The sequence below is a fragment of the Triticum dicoccoides genome, chromosome 6B (genome assembly GCF_002162155.2).
Source record: "Triticum dicoccoides isolate Atlit2015 ecotype Zavitan chromosome 6B, WEW_v2.0, whole genome shotgun sequence".
Classification (NCBI taxonomy): Eukaryota; Viridiplantae; Streptophyta; class Magnoliopsida; order Poales; family Poaceae; genus Triticum; species Triticum dicoccoides.
In genome coordinates this window covers 368,273,344-368,284,628 of record NC_041391.1, presented here as the reverse complement: position 1 = coordinate 368,284,628, position 11,285 = coordinate 368,273,344, and the positions used below count along the sequence as shown (strand labels likewise).

Here is an 11,285-nt window from a genome sequence, read left to right as displayed (position 1 = left end):
GGCTGCAACTTCACCTGACAGACTATCCAAAGCCTACTTTTCTCTCCAAAATTGCTATGTGCACTAGGAGATCATGAGGGAGATTCAACTTTTCTCTCTCTTTCTTCCTTATTTAATTATCTTTTTTCCTTATTTAATTATAAGCCTTGAGGAAATAGACTAATTTAATAAGCAGCCTGTCTTCGGATACGTACTTAACCAAAAATGCATGATGCTAATTGTTTCCTAATTTTCAAGGTCGGACCATTCACTACAAGGATCCGGGTCTATTGCAACAAAAAAATTGTTGCAATACATGTTGTTTCGTGGCGATAAGTACCTATTGCCACAAAACGACATTCGTTGGCAACCGTTGCAACTGGACACATGGTAATAGGTTATTACCACGAAAAGGCAAATGTGGCAATAAAGTGTGCTATTGCAACATCCATGCGGGAACTTGCCACATGTTTTCCCGTGGCAACACTCACCTGATGCCACAATTTGATTTGTGGAGATAGCTTTAATGCAACACGTACCGAATTGTGGATACTGATATGTCGTGGCGATAGACATTTGTGGCAACAACCTATGCCAACGACGGCCATTTCGTGGCGCATTACTCTTTCGTGGCAATAATCAATTGTGGCAACAAACTATGGCAACAATCCTTATTTTCGTGGCATCAGGCATGTTGCCACGATCCAATATACTTGTGGCAATAAACTATGGCAACAATTCTTTTTTTCGTGGCATTAGGCATGTTGCCACGTCCCATTGCGCTTGTGGCATTAACTTATGGCAACAAATATTCCAATCGTCGTAACAGGAAATTGCAACGTACTTCTTTTGATGGTGACAAATAGGTATCACAACAAGTAACATCTTTGTAGCGAGAAATTATTGCGACAATTTAAACTTTCTGTGGCGATACTCTATTTCAACAAACTTACTTTGGTGGTGCTAAACTGTTATCGCATCATGAAATTTTTTGTGGCGCGAAGCTATTACAACAATATAAAGTGCTCCGTTGCAACATTCTAGTGCAACAAAACAGATAGGCGTAGCAACTGAGATATGATGCAACACTATATTTTTAGTGGTGCTAGCATGTGGCAACCAAAAATGGGTTGTGGTAATAGTCTATTGCAATCGTAAAAAAAATTACAGGGTTTTAATTACAATATTCAAAACCATACATATAATATGTAGATTCATACAATTCATACTTCTGATAGAAAATATCCATCAAATAAAACTCAAATGTAATTTAGCCATCCTAATTAACTTCGAAGACTAAACTGCCTGTGATCTAGAGTCCAGTCCAGCTAGTTCTTTGGATCCTGCAATCAAGAAATAAAAAAAGTTCTAGTTAATGAGTCAAACATAACATACGCCATACAATTATGCCAGCTCCATTGTTAAAAACTATTGCCAGACTAACTAGCTAATACTGTGTCAGCAAGCATGTAACTAAGGCATCAGAACAACTATACAAGTGTGAATGGCTAAGGCATAACCTAAAGTACATCTACTAAAAGGTTTTTTTTTTGAGAAAAAAACATTGCTTTTAACTTAATGGTGTTGGGCTGAATCACCCAAAACATAGAGCAGCCACAAGGGCTAGTACATCGGCCCCCCATTCCAGTTAGGTTCTAACATCCTATCAAGACTAGCAAGCTCATGAGCAACAAAGTTTGCCGAGCGATGACATACATTTATTTCATAATAAGAAAACCATAATATGAGCGGGTACTTGGTATCCTCAATAACAGCAGCATAGGCCGACGAGTCCACCTTATTGATATTAAGTGCTTCCATCAGGAGTTGCGAGTCCGTTTAAAAAACGACCCTCACGACCCCTATATCAACAGGAAGAGATAATACATGGGACATTGCAGTGGACTCATCAGCGAAGGCATCACGCGCATGATCATGACATCCTGCTCGTGCATACAGAATGGTACCATCGTCCGATCGTACATCTACTAAAAGCTCCTGCTATTGATTTAAGTTATGACTAGATGTATAGTTTCAGTTAAGTTCATGTCCCTAGCTAGCACATATTTGTATTTTGTTTAAGTTGTGACTCGATGCAGCAACAACACATGGTAAAAGAGAAGAAGCAGCTAGCTAATTATGAAGACCAATGACGTATAAAATGCAGGTGAACATGAAGAGAAAGCAAGGTTGTGATTTACCATTGCTTTATACATCTGAGATTGCCTTGCTGCAGCTTGTATGAGCGCATTTGAAGAAATAGCAGTCGGCCTTGAACCTGGAGTCTTATTAGGACTAGATGTCTGTGAAAGAATATTTTGCAAGTTTGGATTACTATTTTCTTTGTCAATCCTCTTCGTATGAACATGTAAATAGAAGTCCACTTTTAGCAACTTTTAGCAATGCAAGTAAGCAACATAAATCTTACAAGGTCAGAAGCATATGACTGTAATCACCATCACCTGTTGGGTTTCTATCTGTTTGCTCAATTCTACAAACTTTGCCATCATGTTTTTTTCAAATTCCAGTCTTGATGTTCGCTCCTCTTGCAACAATCTTTCCCTTTCAGCACGCTCTTCTTTTAACCTCTCCTCAAGTTGTTCTCTCTCAGCACGCTCCAAGTTAATCCTCTCTTGTGTGTTAGCACGTTCAGCTTGTAGTTGATCTTCTAAGTCATTGACCTGCTGGCTGAGCTGAGAGTTTCGCTCCTGGGTGGCTGCTGTAGCACAAGCTTGCTCTTCAATCTGGATACGAAACTTTTCAGAACCAGTTGAAGTTTTGGCCATGTATCCGTACCCACGAGGCTGCGATGAGTTGCATTCCAGAGTGTCTTTGTAAGCGGTCTGGAAAACATTGTTTTTCTGCTCACTTCAAAGTGGACCTTCAGTTTCAGCTTCTTTGTTTTTAACCTCTTCAAGTGCTTGGTCCTAAAAATGATAGGAACAATTATAGGTGCAGCATCAATATTGACACTATAAAAGATGAATCAAGAATAACACGGTCCAACGCATGAATAATCCCATCTGATGATGAAACATGCCGAATGCACATCATTGACTAATTATAGAATAACCAAAAGTCAGTGTACTCACGTAAACTTTCTGGGAATCTGTGTTAGACCATGTTCCATTGTTTGTGTGGGTGAGTTCCCATAGAGCAATACAATCTGGCTCTTCTCTAGTTTCTAAGTTTCTCTGCAAGTAATATAACAATGAGATGCTTGAAACATGACACCATATTTAGCAGCAAGGCATACATATTTAATTGGACTCGTACCTTCTCAAAACTAACTTGCGAGTAAGATTTTGATCCGATTATATGTTTTGTCTTCTGTTTCTTACGGTTATCGGCGTTCTTTTGGCTGCGTTCCTATCAATTCATTGAAACCAGATATAACCAATGAGACTAGCCATTTCACCTTAACACATAATAGACTAACCGTGACCTTAGAGATAACCTGAAATTTTGAATCAGTGCCAAAGTACTCAATCATCCATTCCCACTCTTCTGGTTGTAAATCTTCAGGAAGATTAGCCAATCTAGCTGCATCTGTTTTGTATGCCTTGTAAGTGGAGCTTAGAGTTGATCGCCAGCCTCTATATCTCTCTTTCGCAATTTTGAGAACTTTTTCTTCTGTTTCTGGTGTACCTTCCAGGTCCCATCTGTCCTGTAAAGCATACAGCAAATAAATATACATAAGCAGTGCATTATCGATGGTAAAATAAGATAACACATGTGAAAAATATTGTACGCACTATTATATCTGCAACAATGAGTCGATGAATGGTAGGGTGAATGTCCGACCACGTCCTCACTCCAATGAGTGGTAACTTTCTTTTGATTATGACAACCACGTCATCCTTGAACGAACGATAGTTCATTCCTACTGTACCACCCAATTTTTCAGAGAATGTAATATTTAGCTTTGCAGATCCATTGGCAAAACGCTTCTTAGATGCTTTAAAACCTTTTAGAACACCTCTCCCTTTCTTCTTCTGTCCACCAGCTTCTACAGCCCAAATCATACAAGAAAAATTGTATTACTCAGCATTAGATTGTAAGAAATGATGACACAAATGTAAACGAAAGCAATTGTATTACTCAGCATTAGATTGTAAGAAATGATGACACAAATGTAAACGAAAGCAAGTACCATCCTGTAGTCGCGCACGGTTGCGGCGAGCATGGGATGGCCATTCAGCAAGGGAACACGTCATTAGCAGACACTGGAATGTCAGATTGTTCTGGAGTTGCTGTAAAAGATTTAGTAGTCTTGAAGGTTTAGCTATTTAACCCACACCAAGATTTTATGCATTATAGGAAATGCTAAATAATTTACCAGATTTGGGTTGTCCACGTTGGTTTTTGTATGCCGTTATACTTTCCATCCTTGTTAAGAGAACAGAGCCTTTCTTTACTGCACACAAAAACAATCATGGGACTTAGCACTAACAAAGCATTGATGTTCTGCACCATTCAGATAGGTGATTATGAAGTAAGGATGTTGTGTACCAGGAGGATGCTCCGTAAAATTCATCATTGTGCCCTTGTGTGGGTAAACCAGACATATGTGAATGAACATGAAAGACAAAGTATCAGTGATAGGTTCATGAAAATACTACTCTGAATCTATAGGAAAAAAATGCAATGTGACTCATGTAAGACCAAATATCTATTAAAAATCAGCTTATTGTAATCTGAATCAAATGCAATGCAGATGATGACTAAACCTGAATGCTCTGCTCTGTTGACACACATATAACATCTAATATATGACATTATGTCTTAAAATGTGTTGAAAGAAACTCATCTCGATCTACGCTAATTGCTAAAAAATATTTATAAGAAAGTGACTGTAGGATGTATAAGAAGAAACCAGAGTGTAAGAATGTGGATTTATTTTAGGCAAGCCGGATAATATTACATCGAAAGCTAATCAACCTGATTCAGATATAAGAATTAATGTTGTATGCAGAGTGACAGTGACGGTGATGGTAGGATTCTAAGTGTATTGTAAAGATTCAGACTGAACCCAGGGGGAAACAAATGTAAAGTGGATCATGAAAGCATCCATGTATGTAGAAAAAAACCTGGTATTTGGCACCATTATTAGTTGGGGGATTGAACTCAGAAAGCCGACACTTATCTAATAAAAATGCAAGCTAGCTAGCTTTGCACATACAGATTACAGAGTATGTCTATATCTTTCAGTTAATGGATCTAATGCTCAAAAACCAATCTAATGCTCACGACCCCCTTTGGCGTCCACGAGGAAACAGAGCGAAACAGGAGCAGAGATGGTGGAGAGGCCTGCAGGCACCTCAGGCACGCTGGGGTCGGGTGCGGCAGTAACCAGCGCCTGGCCACCATGTCACGACGCCGGCGTGCACAGCCGAGACGGCTGCGGCCATGAACCGGGCCGGGAGGCCCCGTCGAGCCCCAGTTCAAGGCCGAGGCGAGCTCCATGGCGGCCAGCCTCCAGGCCAAGGTGAGGCACTGCATCGACCCTCCAGGCCGCGAGCGCCTCCGCCGAGGCGGCCAAATCGAGGCGCGATGGGAAAATGCCACCGGCGGCGGCATGTCCCCTGCCCTGACTTCTTTTCTACGGCCAAGCGGCGATCGGAGGAGAGAAGGGGCAACCCCTCTGAATGGATCAGGATCGAGAGGGCCGCGCATCGATGAGGAGCTCGTGGGGGAGGGGGGTTTGATCCCGGACGGAGGCGGGCGCAGAGGAGAGGGGGGAGGGGGAGATCGAGGAGGACTGGATTTTTCAGCGATGGAGGAGATCGGGAGGAGGACTAACCTGACGCCGTGCACCTGACGTGGTTCGCTCTGTTGACGCCGTCATGACGCCGGCAGCACAGATGAACCGAGACGAGAGCTCAGATCCAATCGCCCGTGAAGACGCCGTCGTTTGGTCTAGAATTATATATTCGTGGATTGTTAGGAAGGTATTTAGCGGGAAGCTAATTTTTTGGTGGGAACAAAGACGCTAATTTGGGACCTTTTAGCGGGAGGTTAAAAAATATTGGCGCAAAAAACAGTACACCTAAATTAGGTGGTGGGAAAGTAACTCTGTCTGTTTAAAAAAAGTAATTAGTTTTTAGGTAATTTTCTAGGTTGTAGATATATTTCGAGATGGAGGGAATACTAAAATGTTTTGAAGACTTGCCGTGTAAATGAAATGAAAAAGAATGCAAATTTTCCATGGCACAAACATACTGCATGTTAATTGACATGGCAAAATTACCTGGGTGGATTTGCAGTAGTAAGTACAAAAGCAAAATCAAATCTGTTAAAAGTTGCAATGCTTAATGTGGTCATCATCAATCCTACAAAGTCAAAAAAAGGGAAACAAACACATATTTCTACAATCAACTCAAATTTGTTTTTATTTTTACTACTCCATGTGAACATGGCCAAAGTTGTAGTGGTGACATGGCGAAAACTATATTAGAGGCATGGCAAACAGATTAGCAAATTTGCCATGGTAAAAAAAATATGTGTATGTCATGCCAAGAGTTATAGTGGTGACATGGAAAAAGCTATATTAGAGGCATGCCAAAAGCTATAAAATCCTTTTTGCCATGGCAAAACAGTGTTCAACAATATATACTTCTGATTCATGGCAAAATCTAGAGAAAATTCAATTCATGATTCATTTCAAAGCTAGAGTTTGTATGTACCTATGTTTTTAAGGCGGTAAGGCGAGGCGAGGCGCTGGGGGGCGCCTCACTGCCTAAGCGCTGAGGCATAAGGCGAGGCGATGCCTCAGAGACTTGTAAGCAACAGAATTAAGTAGAATTTGGTAGGCATTAAGCAACTAGGCATACAGCCATACACACCTTGCAACTGATTGTTGTAGAGCCCCCATCCTCTTTGCACTTGCTTTTCTCCCCAACAGAATTCTGCATCAACATGAAGTCATGAACAAATATGTTAGAATAATGTATCACTTACCAGTGCACATTCCACAAAAAATAGAAATAAAAGTGAGGCAGCGAACAAAAGTGGAAAGAAAGATAGCAAGTATGAGTGCAATTGCAATCTGCAATGCATGGCATATTACATAACCATTAACCAATTCAAATGACACAAGTCCAGTAGTCCACATAAGACAAACAGAATAATAGATAATTCCAGCATAGCAAAAGGGATAAAGGTGGCCAGCTCAGCTCTCTCATGTCTCTCCACTCTCAAAGTCTCAATCAAAAGTCATCATCATCAAACTCATTGGCATTGGTGTTGTCTTCACCATCTTGGTCAACATTAGTTGGCTCTTGATCGTCATTGCTCACATCATCATCATCCTCAACGTAGTCTGAATCCTCCCCCTCCGCATTGGGCATACTGTTGCTCTTGCTTGTTGTTGCTGTACTGCAGAGGAGGAGGAGCTGCTGGACAGGAGGATGAGGAGCTGCTGGACAGGAGGAAGAGGAGGAGGAGCTGCTGGACAGGAGGAAGAGGAGGAGCTGCTGGAGAGGAGGAACCGTTGGAGAGGAGGGGGAGGAGCTGCTGGAGAGGAGGAGGAACCAGATCTGCTGGAGAGGAGCCACTGAAGAGAAGGAGGGGGAGGAGTGTGTGGATTGGGGGTTGTTTCTCTCTCTCTCTCTTTCTCCCCTCTTACCTGTTGGCGCCAACATGATTCCAGTTTCCCGCCAAAACTCTGTTTCCCGCCTAAAACAGCTCCCCTGCCTGCCTGGCAAGCTAAGGCGTCCAAAATGGACTAAGGCAACGCCTCGGACGCCTAGGCAGACGCCTCGGACGCCTTATAGCTTAAGGCGGACGCCTTAGACACCCACCTAAGGCAAGGTGGACGCCTTGCCCTCGCAGGGCGCCCTGACGCCTAAGCGTCGCCTAGGCGACGCCTTGAAAACAGAGGTATGTACTAATCACATGGCAAGTTTACAAAATTTGCACTACAGACTAAATACAGGAGGACAAATGCCATGGCAAATTACTGAATATAATTCTCGCAGGAGGACAAACAACACTAAACAGTGCTAAACACTACACACTAGTTGCCAATTTGCCATATTGTACTAAATATCATGTTCTACACAATTTGCCATGCTCAAAAGAAACTATTCCAGAAAAAATATTGTCAAGATGTACCCAATGTGTACCCATGTGAACCAGAAATCTAAAGTCAAACAAATTGGCATGTCACTATTAAACAAATTCCCAAGTCACTGCTAGACAACATAAAAAAAAGGGGACACATGATCTTCTCCATCAATAGTCTAGCAATTCCTGTTTCAGTGCAATCAGTGTATGATGTGCTACCGAACAACTAAAAAAGAGTTCATTCTTATTTTGCATATTTGTCTATCATACATTTGCTCTCCTAAACTTTTAGTAATATCCAATACCTTCCCACGTAAAGCTGTTGATGAAGGACGAGGAGATCAAGGACTCCAGAATTGATCCGACTGAGGCAAGAAACCTGAAGTGAACACCAGCCCCCTCTGCTCGATGCACATATCCTATCCCCGATACTCCCACTCCCTGTACAACAAAAGTGCAAAGTTTCAGTGTACATTAAGCTGAACCTGAACCATTCTTTGTGACGAAACTTCCTGTTCTAACTAAATCTGCACGCATGTGCTCTACTGTTGTGCTCGTCCCAGGTCAGTAGCAGTAGGAGAGCTCAGCCAACGGCAAGGCACATGAGAACAGCTCGGGCGGCTACTAGGAGGCGGCGGAATACCTGGGCTCGGGGTGAATCCCGGCGAGCAGTTCACCATCCGCACATCACTAGAAGAAAACGGCGTCCCCGCCGGCGAGCAGATCCCTATTGGCGCATCGGCGAGCAGGTCGGCTGCGAGCTGCAAGGCCTCGTCCACCTCCTAGTTGACCTCCATGAAGCGCCGCGGCGTCAGCGTCAGCACCTCCACTGCTCTCTTCCTCCGCGCCCCACCTCCTCGAACAGTACCTCCCTTGCTTCTCCCCCTTCCGCGTCCCGCAGCCTCGTGCGCCACCAGGCCCCGCCTCCCGGTGTAGGATGACGGCGCCGCCGCTTCAGCTGGTCGCCATCGCCTCCCTCGCGCCCAGGGCCTCGCGGACATCGCCATCGCCGCCGGGTTGGAGGTGGGCGCATCGCAGGGATGGTGCGGGCAGCGTCGCCCCGAGCGCGGCGGCCTGGTGCTCGCGGCGGCGCTCGGCATCGGACCGCGACGGCACCTCGCTCTGGTCGGCGAGGAGCTGAGTCGTAGCGCGGCAGTACCTGGTGCTCGGCTGTAGCGAACGCCAAATCCCTGGCCCCCTCCGCGGATCCCTCGTGATCGTCGTCCTCGACCCCTGCCGCCGCGACTGTGGCGGGATCTGGTCAGGGAGGAGCCTCGTCGCCGGCGAAGGCCACTCCTCTCTGTATTGCGTGGCGGAGACAGAGCAGTGTGCTCTGAGCGGTGGAGCAAGGGGAGAAGAAGATAGGATTGATGCTGGCGTTCGGGATGAAGCCTGTTTTAGACTGATTTACCGAACGAAAACAAAATGTGACGTGTCGGACCTCAGTTGCTATGACATTCGTGCCTGTAATCAATGGCACAGAGATTCTAAATTACGGGTCTTTCAGAAGTTAAGAGTTATAGATTCCGAAATTTATTTATAAAAAGTTATATCGTGGTGAAAAAAACACCAAATCCGAGAATTGTGAAGGGGCGATCCGACGCCCTTCCGTGTAAGGTTCTCGTGGTCAATATTTGTATAGTCATCATCATTTGAGAAGCCAATTAACGAATGAAAAAGAGTTTCCCTGTTTATATTGTAAAATAATCATTACATACGTTGAAGCAACTGATACAAAATGAACGCCACACACACCCAAGGCAATATACACAAATGCCGGGCACCGACACACAACCTCAAGAACTACCAAGCACCTACAAGATGTGCAAAAAAGGGATCCGCTTAGAGCCGACGGAGACCACCAGCACAAGAAGCGATCATCCCGGACCAAGGACTCCAAGATGATGCCTCCAGGAAGGGCACGACCATGAACGTCGCTATCGTCCGATCCGAAGATCAAGTTTTCACCAAAAGTAAGATAGAAGGAGTGGGAGGAACACCACGTCCACGGATGCCTTCACCGTCAACCAGTGGACGGACTGGGTAGGTGATGTACCACGGTGCTTCAACCCCTCCGTTGTAACCCCGGTCCGCCAACCACCCGCAGCCAATTAGGAAGGTGTTGTTTCATCATGGATCTACACTTGGGTTGGATATGTCAAAAAAAGTGTGCCTTGGTGAATTGTTGGTCAAAGCAGCAGAAATTTGGCCAGCTCTAAATTACATGTCACAGAAATCTCATGCGCCCCTTACTTTAATACTATTAAATTATACTCTTGTCTCGAAACATAAGTACTGATGGCATGGGTTGACGAGACGGCCGATCTATGTCAGTCTCGATCTCATATTCCAATCTTTATATGGGGTGATCTCAGCATCTTTCATTTTACCGGACAATCCGTCGAGGGTTTGTCCACGCCAGAGTAGGTCCAACATAATTATTTCGCTTTTGTTCAAAAGATAAGCATATAGATTCAATTACTATGTAAATTAAAACAACCCTGCATCACGGCGCCTCTGCGTGTCTGATCCATCCTACATTGGATCCACACGCAAAGGGGTGTGACGCCCGGATAATTAAGCGACAGTAAAACTCTGCTAATGATGCCACGTCACCTCCATTACTGTTGCTAATCTTTTGTTAGTTCAAAACCGATTCACAAATCAATTCAAAATATGGCAAACAACAAAAGTTTTCAAACATTGAAACAAAAATGTTCGGAGTGAACCAAATATTGCATAGATAATTATGGTGAAGAAACCCCACTTTTATAAAATGTTTAAAGGCTCTAAAATAATTAAAACAGTAGGTAAAACAATTAAGTAAATACCTTTTATATTTAATATAATATTAAACTAATTTAATTGGGCACTAAAAACTTTCTATGGCACTGGTCTAACTTGATATGCTAATCTAGGTGCTAAGGATGTGTTTTACAAAAATAAAATAATTAGATCCTAAAATATAAATAGAAAAAGAAAAGTAAAACAAAAACTAAGCAAATAAAAAAAAGAGAACAAAGGAAGACACATCCTTCCCTGGGCCGTTCGGCCCAACAGGGCTACCAGCCCCCCCTGGCCGGCCCACCCCGGTCCCCCTTATCCCCCCACCCGACCAAACCCTAATCCACCACCACACCCCCACTTCCCCCGATCCCCTGGATCTAGATCGGGAGCACGCAACGCTCGCCGCCCCCCCGACGCCGGCGCCCCGTCCCCATCGCCAAGCACCCCGTGCC

At 44.0% G+C, this 11,285-nt stretch overlaps 1 protein-coding gene across 1 annotated transcript; it reads right to left on the bottom strand.

Moving 5' to 3' along the window:
* Positions 1 to 1,092: 1,092 nt before the first annotated feature.
* On the bottom strand, positions 1,093 to 6,684 carry LOC119320040. Its single transcript, XM_037594186.1, has 10 exons — positions 6,666 to 6,684; positions 5,783 to 5,898; positions 4,492 to 4,525; positions 4,319 to 4,396; positions 3,735 to 3,988; positions 3,437 to 3,646; positions 3,256 to 3,348; positions 3,072 to 3,173; positions 2,181 to 2,906; positions 1,093 to 1,322 (listed from the first exon to the last, which is right to left on the bottom strand). The coding sequence occupies exons 2-9, from the start codon at positions 5,825 to 5,827 to the stop codon at positions 2,850 to 2,852; spliced, it is 873 nt and encodes a 290-aa protein (XP_037450083.1). The 5' UTR covers positions 5,828 to 5,898; positions 6,666 to 6,684; the 3' UTR covers positions 1,093 to 1,322; positions 2,181 to 2,849.
* Between the last annotated feature and the right edge of the window lie 4,601 nt (positions 6,685 to 11,285).